Source organism: Siphateles boraxobius, unplaced genomic scaffold, assembly GCF_051911475.1.
Source record: "Siphateles boraxobius isolate OS27281-9 unplaced genomic scaffold, OSU_SipBor_1 15, whole genome shotgun sequence".
Taxonomy (NCBI): Eukaryota; Metazoa; Chordata; class Actinopteri; order Cypriniformes; family Leuciscidae; genus Siphateles; species Siphateles boraxobius.
The window spans coordinates 4,823,458-4,842,726 of record NW_027508755.1 but is presented as its reverse complement, the minus strand read 5'-3'; the positions used below and the strand labels follow the sequence as shown (position 1 = coordinate 4,842,726).

The window sequence follows — 19,269 nt, the reverse complement described above, 5'->3', positions numbered from 1 at the left end:
GCTAGGTGCCAGCCGAGCACTCACTGCTGGATCTGAGGATGTAAGAGATAACACATCCTCGTCCAGCAGCTCACCCTCGCAAGCTTCTGACGGGCATGAGAGAGAAACAACCTCTAAAACTCATCAGCGAGCTCCATCTGGGAACCCCATGATCCGAGTCTCCGCAGTGCCTCAGCACGAGCCGGACCCGAACCACTGGGCCCAGATGCCTGTCGCTCTTCCCTCGAGACGAGGGCCAGACGAGAGCGGAGTTTTCTAAGAGGAAAACTCTCATATTCTGCACAATCAGATCCCTCAAGAGCTGATCGTGCGTGCTCTTCGCCCAAACAATAAACGCACAAGTTGGGTGTGTCACCTGGTGTCAGAAACCTGAAACACGGATCTACACACTTCTTGAAACGCATGTCACATGCCATAATTGTTCTTACCTTTTTCAGGTGATTGCAAATCAGACAAAACAGTCCCTTCAGACAAAAGTGTATGACATGTTCTCTAGGCCCCCTTTTATACATCCGGGTCACACAAGTGATGTCATAGGCTGTCACTGGTCAAATTTGATTGCTGTGATTGGATAGTTTTTCACACACCAGTTCACGTGGAGGGCATTCCCCAATATAATGTTCTCAGGGAACAGAGGTTACAATCGTAACCTGGACGTTTTAAGAGGCTAATTATGTTCATGTTGTGTAGCTTGAAAATTAAAAAACAAGGATTGTAGATGCTTGCATTGCAAAATTCGAAACATTGTCTAGTTGCTTTGACAAGAAGTTGTAAGGAACTCAGCTTTTTGGAAATATTAATAATCAATAATATCTTGTTATTATTAATTATAAATATTTGGGTCAGTTAATTGGATTAACTTGATGTGGCTGAATTAATATTACAATCAATTAATCAGTTCTTCCAACGAACTCTTTTGATTATTAATTTATTCTAATAAAGGGTATCTTCCATGGCCACCGAAGAATAATTATTTCTTCGCCTGTACAGTACTTTGAGCCAGTAGCAAAAACCGTGATCGTAAAGTGACTTGTATTGCAAACAAAACAGAACCAAATACATATTATGTACAAGTTTTATTAACTAAATATAGATATTTATATGAATATAAATAAACTAAACAACATACACACATGAATACATAAATAGGTTAGTGATAGGATGAAATTGGAAACCGGAAGAGGGTCTATGAGAAGAACCATCAGAATTTCATTTTCACATTTCATTGAATTGAATACTTGCATTTGTAATGGGAACAATTCTTGAAGTTGTTGAAAATTGGAGTCGTTGATGGTTCCGGCAGTGTCAAGTGGAAGTTGGTTGAGCGTTCTCTTTCTCCAGGAACGCATGACTGGTTTGGTGAAGGCCTGGGACTCTGTTGAGGCCACGCCGAGCACCCAGGAGAAGTGAGGAAGTCGGAAGGATGGGTGATTGGAGTCGTTGTTGGTTGGAGTCTTTCTTCCTAAACTCTTGAGATTGTCCTTGGTTCTTTGTGAGAGAGTCATCTCTCTCCTGCCTGAGCCCATATCTGGTTGGAATCCTGCTGGGCCCTGGGGCCCCCGTGGAGGGGGAAGGGGGTTCCCCAGTAACACCAGAACAGTGTTCCGGCTGGATGAAAGAACTAAGAGAGGGAGGTCACATGTGGACTGTCTCTAATAAGGCCTGGAGAAGATCCTCCCCTAAGGGTTGAACTCGACCAATCAGAAAGGGGACATGTCTGAGAGGGAAAGTGGCTCTTAGTTGATTTACGGATCTTTGTCCCATAATATGATTATACCTTCATTAATGCTAAAATAGCTATAACACATCCACACTGCATTCTAGAAGAAGGTGATGTACATCAAAGTGTGAGTCATTAAATGAGGATTAGTTAGGTAGGAGGCATTATACAGGTGAGGTTACATTGATCGTTAGTTGGTTGTATACCAGGATACATACCATAATATATACCTAATAGTACACGAGACAGTAAACCATTTACACTGTTTCTTTCACAGTTTTATGCATGTTCATTTATAGATCAGTTAGTCTATGATTAACGCAGCAAAGTCTGTTTTAAAGAGGGTTTCTGTTTCATAGTCTCTCTCTTGAGTATGTGGCCACATTCCTCGGAGGTCGTAAAATCTCCTTATCATGCCCTGTAACATGACACTGTTTCTTTCACTTGTGTTTGTTCATTTGGGTTGTGTGAGGAGTTTCATAAACCTTTGTATATAATGAATAAATAGTATGTGTCTGATTGGTCCATACCCTACAAAGTTTTAAGTTAAAAAGACTACCTGCTACTCTTTAGATGAACAAAACACTTTAAGTAGGTTTTAAGTAGAGGGGATGAGTTGAGTTAACTTAAAAAGTTGAATGAAATGGGTTGCCTTATTTTTTTTAAGTTAGCTCAAAACATTCATTACAGTGAATGTTTTGTGAATCTTACCTCAGATTTTGTTTTTGTGTTCAGAACTTGAAAAACTGGCTCCAGTCATAGTGTAATATGTGTGCAGTGTGTGTCTAAATCAGCAGTTCCTCTTTCACTGAAGGGTTTTTTGTACGGCTCTGTATCACTGTGTTAATGGAAGAGTATAACGCTGCTGACAGTAATAATCTCCTGCATCTTCAGGCTGGACATTTCTAATATTGAGCATGTAGTTTGTTCCTGATCTCCCATCAGTGAATCTCTCAGAAACTCCAGACACTTTGCTACCAACATCAGAGAACAGGAGTTTGGGTGTTTGTCCGGGTTTCTGGTGATACCAGCCTATATAGGATGATACACTAGAACTGCTGGACCCGCAGTTGAGAGTGACGCTGCTTCCCACAGACGCCAGATTCACGGATGGACTCTGAGTCAGAATGATCTCAGCAAAACAACCTGCCATCACAACACATCAGTCAGTGTTACAGTCAAACACACAATACATCAGAAGAATGATACAACATTTATAAAGCACTTCTGAAAAAGCTCTGAATATTCAACACTAATCTCACCAGCAAGAGAAAGCAGAAGAGAGCAGATAATCAGAGCGTTTGCAGTCATCTTTGCTGAGAATGAGTGAGAACAGACGAGACCTGCTGTTTACAGTCCTGACCGGCGGACAGTCCGTCTTAAACAAAGGGGTGTTGCACATATTCAAAGCTGCTTCCTTTCAGGAGAAAATCTGAAACACTGATTTAAATAAATAATAATAATTCAGTTTCAAATGTAGTTATCAAATGTAATTTCTACACTTACTGTAAGATTTAATATCAGTATCAACTGATATTTCTCAAGAATTTCCAAGGATATGCTGATGATATAATAAACATCCAGTAGTTGACCATCAGTGAATCAAATGGAGTTTAGAGTTTGTGTTTAAACGTTGAATCGTTTATTAGCTACAACATTTTTCCTTTTATAAATGAAATGTATATATTATTTTATTGAACTGTAATTGACTTCAACACTAAATGAAGTGAAAGATGTTGTTTTGGAGATGCAGTGAACAGTGCAGCTACTGAAGCGTTCAGGAGGTTTTTGTACTTCTGCTCTATTAGTTTGTATCACTGTGATATACTTTCGGCGGCGGCACCAGACTGGATGTTGGCAGTAAGTAAATAATCAAATCATTTTTATATAAAATGATGTTATATTTAGTCATATATTTTATGACATTATGCATGTTTTACTTTGTCTTGTGGAACAAAAAAAATTCTTTTGATATGCTTAAAGTAATTATAGTGTAGGTTTATATGTGAGAGTTGTAAATACAGACATACTGCAAAACTCTGAACAACAAAAAAAAGTTTTGAAAAGTTGTTCCTGTATTGACCAGGAAAAGAGATTCATTTGATAAATATTGACATGCTATAAGAGCATGAGAAGAAATGTTTTTGAAATGTGACATACTAAGGATAATTATATAAATGAATAATTAAATAAATACATACATATGTAGCCTATACTGTACATACATACATAAAAACCCATAACATTCCAGTATTCAAAATGTACTATACGCTATTATAGATTTTCAACCTACCATGAAAAAAAACAATTGTAAAACTCATTCATGAAATATAAATGTGTTGTTCTGAAAAACAGATATTGTAATACATTATATAGAATTTCTCATTTAAACTTTTAAATATATATTAAAATAATTTAAAATGTAAAATTATAATATATAATACAATTTAAAATATATATTAATATAATAATACATATAACAATATAATAATAATTACATCTTTATATGTAAATTCATAATTAATTATATTGTATTTGAAATATGGTTCAAATGTACTGACTTTTCTGTAAACTAAAATATACTTTAATGTAATTTCTACTGAAACGTGCCATTCATGTATTTAAATACTTGTGATTACACATTTGTAAAGATGAAGCTGCAAGTTAGAACATTTAAAATATATTAACTTGTAATATAGAATAACACACTACAGTTAAAATTATAATGAAGTACTCTGCATGTGCTTTACAATGTTTTTCAATACATCAAAATAAGTGCACTTCTTTAAAGCGTACTTAAATGTGTTAAGAAACATAGTCATGAAAGTCTCTCTCTTCAATTGCACTTAAATGGCCTTTTATTATATAAGTCAATTTAAACTAATGGTAGGAATGTTGTCTGTCACTTTAATCTGTAATAAATTGAAGATGTTTGTTAAGCGAGTTGTTTGTGGTCCCGCTGCTCTTCTTCTCTCAGGCAACACTCCTCCTAAAGTGATCATCCTGCCCCCGTCCAGTGCAGAGATCTCCTCTCTGAACACAGCGACACTGCTGTGTGTGGCCAGCGAGGGCTTGCCGTCAGACTGGAGCCTGAGCTGGAAGGTGGACGGCAGCAGCAGGGCTCATGAGAGCAGTGCTGGGATCCTGCAGAAGGACGCTCTGTACAGCTGGAGCAGCAGCCTGACTCTCTCTGAGCAGGAGTGGATGAAGAGCGTCTCAGTGAGCTGTGAGGTCACACGGAGCGGCCAGCCGGCAGTCACGGCACAACTGAGGAGAGATCAGTGTTCAGATCAGTAGATCCGCTCAGTCTCTCCTCTGGCTTCTGCTTCATCCTTCTGGCTGACGTCTCACTTCTGCTTCTCTGAGTTCATTCACACAAGAGCATGCTGTGATGTTCTGTTATAACTGAAATAAAATAAATAATACTGTGTCTGTCTTTGAGTCCTTTTGTGTTATTTGAGAAAAAGACATTTTGTAGTTAAAGACATTTAATCTAAAAAGGGGGTCCAAAATAGTTATTGCTAAATGAAAGAAATCTAAAATAAAGTCCTGGTTTTAGACAGGGCTTAGAATAAGCCAGGATTAGGCCTTAGTTCAATCAGGACATTTAAGTAGCTTTTTTAAACGTGCCTTAGAAAAAACATTACTGATGTGCATCTTGAGACAAAACAGTGGCTTTGACATATTTTAGGATTTGTTGCTTTCAATTAAAACAGCTCAAACATGCATTTTAGTCTTGTGCATCCTTATGGACATGTTATGGGCATAAAATTTGGCACAGGTGTATGTTTTTTTTTTGTTGGAATTTTACTATTTCACCGCCATTTTCTTAAAAAAATATTTTTTGCACTAGTTACACAAAATACTCCCACTCAGCGCCTTTTGGACAAAAATGTCCCCATTGAAACCCATTAAAACTGCTATTTTTAATCCCAGGGCCATTTAACTATAAAATGATGCAATCTTTGTTATGAGGCTTTCATTCTGTTGGCAAGGCTTCAAAAATTTAAATTTGTACTATTTTTTATCAGATTTTTCCAGGTTTGGCCTATAAAACAAATATCGCTTTATTCCTGTTTTCTGCTTCGGCATATTAAAGAGCCAATTGGATAAATTGTGCAACGATAATTGTGTGGGTGTGTTGGTATGGATGTCAGAGTGTGGTTAGTATGTGTGCTATAAAAAAATATGTGTGTGTGTGCATGTGTGTGTTTGAAATATTGAGAGAGAAAAACTCAACTGCAAATAACAAATGCAATCACTGTGTGCACCAGTGGAGTTTTGCTGGCACCCAATGGAGAAAATCTGTTACTGCGCCCAAACAAACTCTTACCGAAAGCTCATTTTTTGAGATATCATCCTCAAATTTGGAACACAATTTATTTAGATTCATGGCTTTTATTTTCTTGACGTTTAAGAGTTCAACTTGATTTATAAAATATATATTTTGTATAAAATAATTTTCATAAATAATTTTCATAAACCTATACCTATATAACTTTTTTTCTGGATTTACTTATTATAATTTTTTTACTTCAGCAATAATCTGCCAAGGGTCTTCTTTAAAATGATACCAAAATTAAGTCTGTGCTCCCAAGCTTCACATTTTTATGACAGTTTTTAAACACGGACATTTTTGTCCTCTGTGTAACTTTTTTTAATTGATGCACAAGCGTTAAGCCTTTTCTGTGAAACCGGGGGGAAATATAAATATTAGTTGCGTACATGACAATTAGAAATGTTGCCTTCACCACTAACGGAAATATGTAGTTGAAGTATTAAACAATAAGTTTTAAAGAAGAAGGATTATCATTTATTAAAACTGAAATAAAAATAAAGCTGTCTAGAAATATTTTTAAAACAAATATTTGAAGATGAAGCACATAAAAAAAATTACTAATTTATACTAAAAATAACTAAAATGTATATAGTTTATAATAAGCAATATGAAAATAACAGCTAATTCAAACAATTAACAAATACTATATTAGAATATAAAGAATATAAATTAATATAAAAATATAAAGAATATAATATAAAAAGTATCCCTGGTTTGTAACCCGTTTTACTTGTGCAAAAAATGGTTTACTAACTTGTTTTAACTTAAAAGTGATTTTTTGACCCACTTAAGTCAGATTTAAGTACAACTTTATATGTAATTTTATAATTCTGTTGCCTTTGAAGATATCAAAATGCTCTTTTATAGTGTAGCTGAATGTGTAGTTTTGTGGCATGTGTGTGATGTATGCGCAGCTGCAGTCTCTCAGCTGTATCAGTGCAGTGTGACGGAGGTTTTTGTACAGCTCTTTATCACAGTGTGATTATTGCACCAGTGTGGTCGCTCTGACAGAAGTAATGTCCTGCGTCTTCAGACTGGACTCCACTGATGGTCAGAGTGAAGTCTGCTCCATGTCCACTCCCTGTGAATCTAGATGGAGCTCCAGGGAAGCGATGTGTTGCCTGGTATACGAGTAGCTTAGGAGCTTCTCCAAATCCACTGAAGTACCAAGCCATGTGGTCATTATTATGCACCGGCCTGTTGGCTTTGCAGTTTATACTTAGATCTTTTCCTGGTTGGGTTGCTGTTATTGCCGGTGTCTGAGTGATGGTGACCTGTCCTCTGCACTCTAAAAGAGTCAGAGATTCAATGAGATACCAAAGTATGACACATGCTAGTTTATGCAATAAAGATCTAGTCTAGTTATACAAACCCTGATAAAACACTGCAAGCATCGAGATAAAAATAATGATGGGAGTCATTATTGTTCTGTAATGGTGAAGATATGAAACTCTTTAAAAGCGCTCTTTCAAAGCACTCTTTCAAAGCGCTGAAGCGTGTGCTGCCAATGCAATGTGCTGCTATTTATGTAAATCTCCATCGTAATTAGAGCAACATTTACTCTTTGAATTCTTACATCCGGAAACAATTCAACCATCAACCATACCATCATACATTTTTGTAGGCTAACCCAGAATTGAAGCATCACTCTCATCACTCACTCCCTTGACAAAAAACCCAATTAGATTTTCTCAATTGGCTTTTGGATTATTGCAGAAAATCAGCTCTGTGACCAATTTTTTTAAATAATAATTCTTGCATGCAATAATCTGAAATCCAATGAGAAAAAAATCCTATTGGGGTTTCATCGTGGGAACCACTATAATTCTTTTAAAATGTGTCGGTGATGTAAAATAATAATTCAATTAATTGTAAATACATAATTGTACATACTGATTCATATACATTGAGATCAAGCTTAAATAGAAACACAATACCTAAATGTATTAAACCAAAAGAAGCAGCTCCAATTATATATTATTATATATAAATATATCCAATTATATATTGCTATATATATAGCAATACTAACACAATGTACAAACAATATTGTACTCTTTTGTTCTTGCTGTAACACTGAATGAAGCTGAAGAACATATTGCATTTGTCAAAAACATCATTCAAAAGCCTTAATCCCAACAGAGGCAAAATGTTTGATAAAGTTTTGAACAGTTACAGTGGTTTCGGTTGTAAATCTTTATTTCTTGTAAACAAACCTCTTGGGGTTTGATCATGGTCACTGGAGACGCTATTCTGAGACTCTCGCAAATGCAAATGTGAGTTTCAGGCCACACTTCCAGTTTATTTGATTCAGTGCTTATAAATAATCCAGCTTTGTGCAGGGTACTCGCTTTCTTGAATAAAACATTGTTAAAAACGGTTTATCTTCTTACCTTAAACCCTGTTTAAAAAAAAAAAGAAGTTTCTGAGTTTGCAGTGAGCCGTGAAGATTTTCACACACACACACACACACACACACACACACACACACACACACACACACACACACACACACACACACACACACACACACACACACACACACACACACACACACACACACACAGGATGCAGCTGCTGATCCACATTATACACATTTATCTATGTAAATGATGTTCTCTCTCTTACATATATATATATATATATATATATATATATATATATATATATATATATATATATATATATATATATATAATTTCTGTTTAAATATATTTCTAAATTGAAGGGAATATTCTAAATTTGTTGAATCTCGCAAAATATTTTCATCCCAAAATCAAAGTGAAAACTAAGAAATAATTACAGTAATTTAATTAATAATTTGCTAGTAATATTGTGAAATAATTTTAAATAACTGTTTTCTATTGAAAAATGTTTTAGAATGTAATTTATTCCTGTGATGTAAAGCAGAATTTTCAGCATCATTACTCCAGTCTTCAGTGTCACATGATCACTCAGAAATCATTATAATGTGACGATTTGCTGCTAAAGAAACTTTTCAATGTTGAAAACAGTTCTGCAGCTTCATATTTTTGTGGAAACCGTGAACATTTTTTCAGGGTTCTTTGATAAATCGAAGGATCCAAATAAAAGCTTTTATTTGAAATAGAAATCTTTTGTAACACTATAAATGGCTTTGCTGTCAGTTTTGATAAATGTATTGTATTACGAGCTCTGTAGTTCTCTTTTTGCCAGTAGTCTCTATTCCGCGATTCATTTGAAAACATTGATTCCCCAACGGCTGGAGATTTATCTGCTCTGTACACAAGTCTAGTTCTGCTGGAAGAGTGACCTCTGACCCGACGCATGACGTTGGATGTAGGAGTAGCGTAAGCTCAGGTGAGAGACGCAGTTCAAACAAACAGGGCTGGGCAACAAACTCAAGCTCCTCCAACATTTCTCTTTAAAAATGATCTTTTTAGACTTTGAATTCTTGACCGGTGTTTAGTTTTGCTCTTTCCTCTGCTCATCCGTGTTCATCAACAAGTCATGCGTCGGGTCAGAGGTCACTCTTCCACCGGAACTAGACTCGCGTACGGCCGTTACCGGATGCCAGTGGTTATAGTTTATAAACTTATAAATATGGATATTTTCTTATAAAAACACATCGCTTCGCTTCAAGGCCTTTATTAACCCCCTGGAGCCAGGTGGATTACTTTTATGATGGATGGATGCTATTTTTTGGGCTTCAAAATTTTAAACCACATTCACTCCCATTATAAAGCCTGGAAGAGCCCGGATATTTTTTAATATAACTCTGATTGTGTTTGGTCATATACGTCATATAAGTCAGATACAACTAGGATGGCTTGAGTGTGAGTAAATTATAGGATAATTGGAATTTTTGGGTGAACTATTCCTTTAAGAAAAAGTTAAAAAAGTTATTTAAGATAATGTTCTGATTGTATTTGACAAATCTTGCTGGAAAATAATAATAATAAACCCACCTCAGCACATGTCACGTATTACAAGTTGTGGTGTGGGTAAGTCAGCAAGACCAAGAAGATAGATGCAATCGAATTTATTAACAATTAAACTAACTTAAAATGCAGGAATAAATAGAGGATAAACCATAACCATACTAAGCGAAAACGTTAACGAGAACTGAAACACAGGCATATACAGTAAATACTAAGAGCAAACAAATCTAGTTTGATAAACACAGCTCATGTTCTATATTTTTGTTGACTATTTTGTGATAGAAGTGATATTATGACAGAAATGTAATAATGTGTTATAGAAGAACGCATCAATGGAATATGGCTGCCACCCGGTGACTGTTTTAGGTACAGCACCTAAACAAAATCTCACAGGAACTTCAATTTTTGAGATATCAGCTTTAATTTTGTAAAATATATATTTACAGTACAGTATATTTGTTTTACAGTTAACGTAAACTTATATAACATTATTACACTTTCATTTTTCGAAGTGCTTCTAATAAGCTTAGTGTCTTCTGTTAAAAGAGACCAAGGTCTGAATTCCAAAGCATTATATATAGACCGGGATAGCATATAGACCGGGAATAAGCTACTTGATAATGTTGGTCTATATAGGATCAATATACCAAAACCAAATCTAAATCTTATCTAGAAGTGAAATTCAATAGGAAGACACCAGATCAGGTTCCTTGCTGCACTTAATGTATTAATTTAAGAAATGTATTTTTCAAACTTTATATATCATTCATGGATTAAATTAAAGCATTTATCGTGACAGAATGACTTTCTTCCGTGAAAAAATATTTTGAATTAATATTTCATGTGTATGTATTTGTTGTGTCCCACATGTGTTGTACATATTATTCCTTACTCTTATTCTGTAAGAAACACATTTTAACCACTGATGTCCAGGGGCTGGATTTACAAAAGTCTTCTTATGCTGATATGAAACCCTGGTTATTTTCTTCATCCTTTGAAAAATGATTTATAAAGTAGCTCTAAAAATGTTTTGATATGAAATGTACTCAGTCCACATTTTATTGTATGAATATATCACAAACATCAACAGAACACTGTGTTTTGTATTTGTTTGTTTGTTTGTTTGTTTGTTTGTTTTACTTTATTCCTGCACTTTGGCATCTATCATGGACAAATGTGATTTAGAACACTTTAAAATCCAGCTGTAATAGGCCTATAGTATTAACACAAACTTGCTTGAGAGGCTGTGTAGTAAGACTTTTAGAGCGGTGTCCCACACTGCCCAAATGTAAATTAATCTTTCAGGTTAAAAACGGATTTATTCATTTAGATTTTTACTTAGACCTTAATAAATACTGATTTTATTATTCCACTTTTAAGTGGCACCCCTAGACACCAGTCCAGTGATAGAGAGAACCACGTAGAGTAGCCTACGCAGCTCAACGTCATCGCGTTCAGTTCGATCTGGGGAGGAACTCACGTCACGGAGCGGAACTCTGTCAATAGTGAAACCGAAAGCGTTCATATCGGATTCGGACAACTAGACAACACTTTGGGTAAATCACAAATCAAACAATGTCTTCACGTCTCACTGTAAGTTTACTAAAACGTTTCACAGTTATAATATCAATGAGGACCTTTTGCGTCTAAACTATTTAAACAAGTTGTTCGCTTCTCTTCTCTCCTGGCAGTTCTTATCACGGTAAACTATAATGGCGGATCCCGGACTAGAAGCGCAGGGAGTTTAAGACAAACTCACTCACAGCTACAGAACACCGACTGCGACTCAACTCGTGTTTTCAGTCCAAAACAGAAGGTAAATATAATCATACAGGCAAAAAGTTAACATCAAAAACGAACAGAGAGAGGTAAAAGAGTTTTAGTTAAAATCTAAAGCAAATAAACTTAGGACATTGACGGACTGGGGCTAAAAAACAGCGCTGGACTCTCTTCCAAATAGCCCCGCCATTCGCACCTACCCGTGCGCGACAGACACTATAGCCAGGATGTCCTGATACTATGCCACAATACTAGGCTATCAGACAAGGTATTGATTTTAAAGATAGGTTATTAGCTTTTATTGACGATGTGTGTTGCTTTGTGTTAAATAATTAGCATTGAATAACCTATTTAATATTTTGTCAATGTCATATTACACTTTTGATTCATATTAAGGCTGTGAAATGATAAAAAAAAAATGGCTAGGCCCTATCAATTTTGTCTGTGAAGCTTTCACAAACAACCACCAGGTCTTTGCCAGTTCCACAATATAGTAAACACAAATATGAAAGACAAGGTAAAACTGCACTCTGATGGAAGACAGACAGAAAGTGCAAGCTAGGATTTTTTGGTAAAACTAAAATTTGGTGACTTATTTAGCCTCCTTCCCTGTTTTTTTAGAGTGGTAGTAATGCATGCCTGATGTTTTCCAATTTAATTCAATAGTAGGCCGACTCTTCTTCCTCAGTTTTTTTTTTTAGTTTTTTTTTTTTTTTTACACGTAGCATATAAGTGATATTATTAGTGCCCCTGCTGTGGAATGTTCAAAAGGCTTTATTATTTTTTTGTGCCGACGGCCCTCGGTTGGACGGCTGTTCTGGACTTTTCCAGAATGCACAGATTGTCAGTCCGTCCCTGGGAGGAGACCCCGGGGAAGACCTAGGACACGCTGGAGGGATTATGTCTCCCGGCTGTCCTGGGAACGCCTCGGTGTCCCCCGGGAAGAGCTGGAGGAAGTGTCTGGGGAGAGGGAAGTCTGGGCATCTCTGCTTAGACTGCTGCCCCCGCGACCCGGCCCCAGATAAGCGGTAGAAGATGGATGGATAGATGAATGGATGGACAAATTATGTTATTTAATTGAAAATGAATGGGGTGTCAAGATTTTGAGCACATGAGCAGCAGCTCTGTAGTGTTTAGTGTTTGCCAATTAAGGACTGTTTTACGTGATAGGCTAATAGCTATTATTACCTTAAAGTATATTGTTACAAATAGTACACACAGTATGGGCATTTAATGTAAAATATACTGTATTTAATTATAAATAAACAAAGGCATTTAAATAAAATATATAACAAATAATAATTATAAAACAACTCATAACTCTAATAAAAACACAAACTTTACTTAACAAAAAATCACAGTATAATTTATTACAAGAACAGTTGATTCTTAAGCCCATTTAATCATAGCATTCCTGTAGAAAGAACTCCATGTCATCCCTGAAAATGAAATTAATATGATTAATATTAATAATATCTGTTCATATCAATTGAACTGACCACAGAAAAAAAATCTAACTTTAAAAATAAAATGAGAAAGACATGCAGAGAAATTCTGTCATTTTAGCAGATAACACAGAAATCTTACTATATTCCTCATCATGGCCTGTTGTCAATGAGCTTTCATCAGACAATGGATGATTTAATTTGCAACATTTTTTAATTTTATTTTTCCCTATTTCTTTAAAAAACGGATGTCCCACAAAAATGGGATAAAGGATTAGCAATTTTCAGAGAGTTTAATTAAATGGTCATCTAATCTCGGTTGCATTATGTGATAATAATTTTTTTTTTTTTTTAAATAGACACATAATATCATGATACCAATAAATCAATCACATGCCCCTGAATCTGAGAAAATAATAATTGTATCGGGGCATGTTTTTAGCTATCAGCAAATTTTAGGGGTGTGCGATATTGACAAAAAAATATATCTAAATATTTTCTGGGATTTTCTCGATAACGATTATTAGACGATATTTTACTGAGTGTGTTTATTGTTTTGGTACTTTGGCAGATTTAGGACTGTCGTGATATTCTTCATACTCTCTGTGGTGCTCAGTTCACAGCAGTGACAGAAATTTCATATTTTCCAATATGTTTCAATAGATTTTTACCTATTATGGGCATTTTTGCCACTATAAAGCCATTTTTTAAACCTAATTATGTGCATGCATCATCTTTTGTGTCAATTTCATAAATTTAATCAAATTAAATTATAAAAATAAGACACAATAGGGCTGTTACCAATCAAATGAAATCAGTATCAACAAAATTAATCTTTGAAATATTGAATATTGATGTTTAAAATTATTTAAAACATGAAAAGATACTTTACATGTGAAACTGAAACCGCCAGTATGTGGCAGCAAGTCAATGTTAATGAGCAAATCATTGAGATTCAACCGATTCATTCAAACGGCTGATTCGTTCAAGAAAAGAAACATTTGACTAGCTTAATTTATCCTAGTCAAATGATTCCTTCAAAAAGATGATTCACTCAGTAAGGAAACACCGGCGTGTGTGGCTTTGTTTTGAACTATTTTCGTTGGCGAAATAGAGCAAAAACAGGCAATATGGTGTCTAAAATGTAAGTCACTTAATATTAACTTCTTGTTTGTTAAACTTGTATAAGATGAATATCACTTTTGTTATCATGCTTTTATTTTGAGAAAAACTGCACTCTTGTGATATTTATTACTAAATTATATAAATTAAGACTAAATCACGCAGTGAAAGCGTGCACTCTAAATGCACACCCGCACTAGTCTAATCTACAAGACTACATTATGTAGACTATGCATGCACTCTCTGGATGTGTGTGAGGGATAGGCTATACTCAATAATGTCAAATCGCACATCATTAAAACAACAATTACGATATTATCATTGACGATCTATATCACAAATGCCTAGCAACTATCATATCGATGTCAGATTGTATTATGATGATGACATGTCCTGATTTACGCCCCTAATTTTGGTTGTTTGTCTCACACGACACATGGAAACAGGTTCCAACATTGACCCAAAAGTCTCTTGTCCGATGTAAATCACGTTTTACAGAAAGAGACCAAATGCAGGATCCTTGAACTGGACCTTAACTGTGCAAAAATCTGCAGATATACTGTAAATAGGGCTGGACGATATGGACACTTTTTTTTGCTGAATGGCGATAGACAGTATCTCTGTATTTACTACATCAATTTGGATTTAGAAAAAAAAATGTTTCTTTCTTTATTAAAAAGTGTTGCCTTACACACAATGTTCACATCAAAGGCAATGAAAACAAATATATTGAAACCATGTAGTCTATTCTACATATTCTGCTTATTTTCACATTACATTCTAAAATTGTAACATTACAATCTAAAAATAAAAAGAATGCTTTTTGAAGAATTTAAAGTCACTTAACAAAAAAATGAAAATAAATAAAATCTAAAGCACAAACTTATACAAAATAGCCTATATTAGGCTATTTTGATTACCCCATTACAATAGTCACTTTACAGTAGGGCTGTAGAGTACCAGAGTGGACAGTTTGACGTCTCTCGATATGCAAACAGATCCATTTCTGCCTGGCCGAACACCCTCCGTATCTGTTTCACCATCTCGGGGTGGAGCCTCCATTCCCCGGGCCTCAGCCCCTGCCTCGACAGGATGTCTGCTACCTGGTTTTGGCACCCAGGGATGTTAGCTGCCCTTTATGAACGCAGCTATCCATGGGGCCACAGAAGGATTTGATGTTCCATTTTGCAAAGTGAGCGTGAACGCAAACCCCCTGGTGATTTATTTAGGCGACCACTGGAGATAGACATGCTTGCATCGAAACCGAATCCCAAACCACGCCTAAAAAGTGGTCCTCTGAGCTTGAGAAAGCACACTCTTCTTGGCATGTAATCTTAGCCCAAGCATTTTTATATTGACGGGAATGACATCTCGTTGTTAAACTGCCAGCTGATGTGACTGAGCTAGAATCAACCAATCGTTGATGTAGTTCAGAATGCGGATGGGTACACGTTCTATTGCCCCTTTCCCCAACAAAGTTTTTAGCTCCTGTTTCATGACCAGAGCCGGCTCGAGGCCCACCACTGTGGGCAGGACCCCCATAAATATGTGCGGGCGAGACCCAATCTGTATTGTGTAGCCATGAGGAACGCGAGCCTGAGCGCCCTCCTCAAAGAGCACCAGGCGAGAGCAGAGGGTCTGTAATGGAATCTGTTCACAATGCTAATATATGCTTAGGAGTGACAGACAACACCAAATAAAACACACATTTTCACATATAGCACTTACTGAAGACATAGAAGCTAGCGCTACCCTGTTTGGGCATGCTATATAGTTTCCTGGTTGTGACGTCACCCGCCTATGATGTTCTGTCACACCCTTGGACTGATTTCACACATGCTTCACGACGCAATCATGCAGAGCGTTCCCACAGCGCCATTCAATGCAGTGTGAGTTCACTTGAAAGTGAACTATTCAATGTTTGTAGCTGGTTGTTCTGATAGCTAAAAACATGAATAAACCACAGAAATGACAATATATTAATACAGAAACAAGCGAGAAAAAAAGTCTGTAACATTTTTTGAAATAATAAATCAACTTTATAATAATATATTTTTTTAAAGAGCAACACAAGATGTATGACACATCTGTGTTAAACATAAACCCACAAACTAGGTAAAGCACAAATGAGATCCGTCACGACACTAGTCAAATATCCTAAAGGAAAGCACTAAGAAATCAGAATTATACAATTGATAGTTCTGGTCCTTGGTAATGATTGGCCCGAGCTGTGTTCAAAGCCATTGTAAAATATTCTATAAACACACACCTGAGAGCTTATTATCCAAGTACTCCTGCGCCAACGGTGGGTGTTGCTGTATCTGAGTTTTGTGCCATCATAAACAGCCCTTAACTGGCCTAAATCCCTATAAACCACAGCTTCTTGGGCCCCAAAAATGCACAGCATCGGAACCGCAGGGGGCCCGGCCACTTCGGTCACTGTGCACCCTCACTTCTGGTCACCAGCTAGCATATACTTAAATATACTAGCATATGAAGTACAGTACTGAAACTAAATTGTGTCAAAATTCAGTGTATGTTCTCTGTTTCCACATACAGGAAGAAGAGAAGTAGAAGTCTGCCTGTAAAATGAATGTGTGTGAGGAGAGAGAGGAGGAGGTGTCTGTTCACATTCAGAGAGCAGTATCTCCAGGATTCAGCTATGTGTCCATGAAGAGTAACAACTCCATGCATCTGCCCCCTTATTTCAGTGATGGACTATCTCCAGGATTCAGCTGTGTGTCCATGAAGAGTAACAACTCCATGCATCTGCCCCCTGATCTCAGTGATGGACCATCTTCAGGATTTAGCTGTGTGTCCATGAAGAGTAACAACTCCATGCATCTGCCCCCTGATCTCAGTGATGGACCATCTTCAGGATTCAGCTGTGTGTCCATGAAGAGTAACAACTCCATGCTTCAGCCCCCTAATCTCAGTGATGGACCATCTCCAGGATTCAGCCATGTGTCCATGAAGAGTAACAACTCCATGCATCTGCCCCCTGATCTCAGTGATGGACCATCTTCAGGATTTAGCTGTGTGTCTATGAAGAGTAACAACTCCATGCATCAGCCCCCTAATCTCAGTGATGGACCATCTTCAGGATTTAGCTGTGTGTATATGAAGAGTAACAACTCCATGCATCTGCCCCCTAATCTCAGTGATGGACCATCTTCAGGATTCAGCTGTGTGTCCATGAAGAGTAACAACTCCATGCTTCAGCCCCCTAATCTCAGTGATGGACCATCTCCAGGATTCAGCTGTGTGTCCATGAATAGTAATAACTCCATGCATCAGCCCCCTTATCTCAGTGATGGACCATCTTCAGGATTTAGCTGTGTGTCTATGAAGAGTAACAACTCCATGCATCAGCCCCTTTATCTCAGTGATGGACCATCTTCAGGATTTAGCTGTGTGTCTATGAAGAGTAACAACTCCATGCATCTTCCCCCTTATCTCAGTGATGGACCATCTTCAGGATTCAGCTGTGTGTCCATGAAGAGTAACAACTCCATGCATCAGCCCCCTTATTTCAGTGATGGACCATCTCCAGGATTCAGCTGTGTGTCCATGAAGAGTAACAACTCCATGCATCTGCCCCCTGATCTCAGTGATGGACCATCTCCAGGATTCAGCTGTGTGTCTATGAAGAGTAACAACTCCATGCATCTGCCCCCTTATCTCAGTGATGGACCATCTTCAGGATTTAGCTGTGTGTCTATGAAGAGTAACAACTCCATGCATCTGCCCCCTTATCTCAGTGATGGACCATCTTCAGGATTCAGCTGTGTGTCCATGAAGAGTAACAACTCCATGCATCAGCCCCCTTATTTCAGTGATGGACCATCTCCAGGATTCAGCTGTGTGTCCATGAAGAGTAACAACTCCATGCATCTGCCCCCTGATCTCAGTGATGGACCATCTCCAGGATTCAGCCATGTGTCCATGAAGAGTAACAACTCCATGGATCAGCCCCCTTATCTCAGTGATGGACCATCTCCAGGATTTAGCTGTGTGTCTATGAAGAGTAACAACTCCATGCATCAGCCCCCTTATCTCAGTGATGGACCTGCTGTGAACTGTGGCCCTGTGTGAGTATCATGAAGTGGGATACAAAGTTTTTTTTAACATGATGATTGACTCACTAATGTTCTTTTCTCTCAATATTAGTATGTTAATAATAGGGCTGCCAAGCGATTAAAATGTTGAATCTAATTAATTACATAATTTGACTGAGAAATTACCCCTGAAAGATCATTTAATTTTAAGTCTTTATTAGGGTTGGGTATCGGTTGGGTTTTATCCGATACCAGTACCTATTCTGTATTTTTTAAACGATTCCGGTGCTTAAACGGTTCTTGAAACGGTATAGAAAACGAAACCGCACGCACTTTGTCAAAAAATAATACCCTTTTATTTACAGGGCCAAACTGGACACAATATTAACTTAAATCTTTAAACAATATAAATACAAGTAACATATGGTAATAATAAATAAAACAATATTTAAAAAATCACATTTACATAATATCAAATAAAACAATATTTTATCAAACAATGTAATAATACTGGAGATTAACAGAGATTACTCCCAGGGTAATGTAATCTCGACATGGCTACAGGTTCCTATGTTTTGTCTGCTTGAACCAGTCATGTAAGTTATCTGGTCATTGTACTAGTTACGGCAGAGCTTAGCTTGGCGAGTTTGGTATTTTTGTTCCCACTGCGTCTTAGCTACGCAGCGTTGAGTGAACCTATGAAAGAGAGCGTCTCTGGTTACTGTATGTTCTCTGAATAGGGAACGAGACGCTGCGTTCGCTGCCAAGCTCCTCGCTCTGCCGACAAGCTTCCTTTTTCGGCCGAGAAATCTGAGGAGCAGATGATGCGCGCGCTAATATAATATGACGACGTAAGAGCGTCGTGGCGGCGCCCGCGCCATCAGTC

The 19,269-nt window shown here is 37.0% G+C and overlaps 2 protein-coding genes and 1 pseudogene across 11 annotated transcripts in view; 2 read left to right on the top strand and 1 right to left on the bottom strand.

The window, feature by feature from the left end:
- The first annotated feature begins 3,549 nt into the window (after nucleotides 1–3,549).
- On the top strand, nucleotides 3,550–5,148 carry LOC143738681 (Ig lambda chain C region pseudogene; annotated as a pseudogene). Its single transcript, XR_013203933.1, has 2 exons — nucleotides 3,550–3,580; nucleotides 4,698–5,148. The product of XR_013203933.1 is annotated as an Ig lambda chain C region pseudogene (transcript).
- A 1,772-nt stretch (nucleotides 5,149–6,920) lies between these two features.
- Nucleotides 6,921–7,561, bottom strand: trem2 (triggering receptor expressed on myeloid cells 2). Its single transcript, XM_077230762.1, has 2 exons — nucleotides 7,432–7,561; nucleotides 6,921–7,347 (listed from the first exon to the last, which is right to left on the bottom strand). Exons 1-2 carry the CDS (start codon nucleotides 7,478–7,480, stop codon nucleotides 7,031–7,033), a joined length of 366 nt encoding a protein of 121 aa, XP_077086877.1. The 5' UTR covers nucleotides 7,481–7,561; the 3' UTR covers nucleotides 6,921–7,030.
- Nucleotides 7,562–11,435: 3,874 nt separating this feature from the next.
- Nucleotides 11,436–19,269, top strand: part of LOC143738643 (uncharacterized) — a 52,860-nt gene continuing 45,026 nt past the window's right edge. For 5 of the 9 annotated variants that reach the window (XM_077230676.1, XM_077230675.1, XM_077230684.1 and 2 more), the window contains exons 1-3: nucleotides 11,436–11,572; nucleotides 11,671–11,795; nucleotides 16,885–18,416. In XM_077230676.1, the coding sequence (XP_077086791.1) occupies nucleotides 16,915–18,416 (1,502 nt within the window). In that variant the 5' untranslated portion in view covers nucleotides 11,436–11,572; nucleotides 11,671–11,795; nucleotides 16,885–16,914. The remainder of the gene's footprint in view (nucleotides 11,573–11,670; nucleotides 11,796–16,884; nucleotides 18,417–19,269) is intronic. The other 4 variants (XM_077230677.1, XM_077230682.1, XM_077230680.1 and 1 more) reach the window with 4 other exon arrangements.

Excerpts from the sequence above, each read along its gene's own strand:
- trem2 (XM_077230762.1), bottom strand. The coding sequence starts at position 7,480 with ATGACTCCCATCATTATTTTTATCTCGATGCTTGCAGTGTTTTATCAG. Across the intron at positions 7,348-7,431 it reads GCTTGCAGTGTTTTATCAGG|AGTGCAGAGGACAGGTCACC; the intron begins GTTTGTATAACT and ends TGACTCTTTTAG.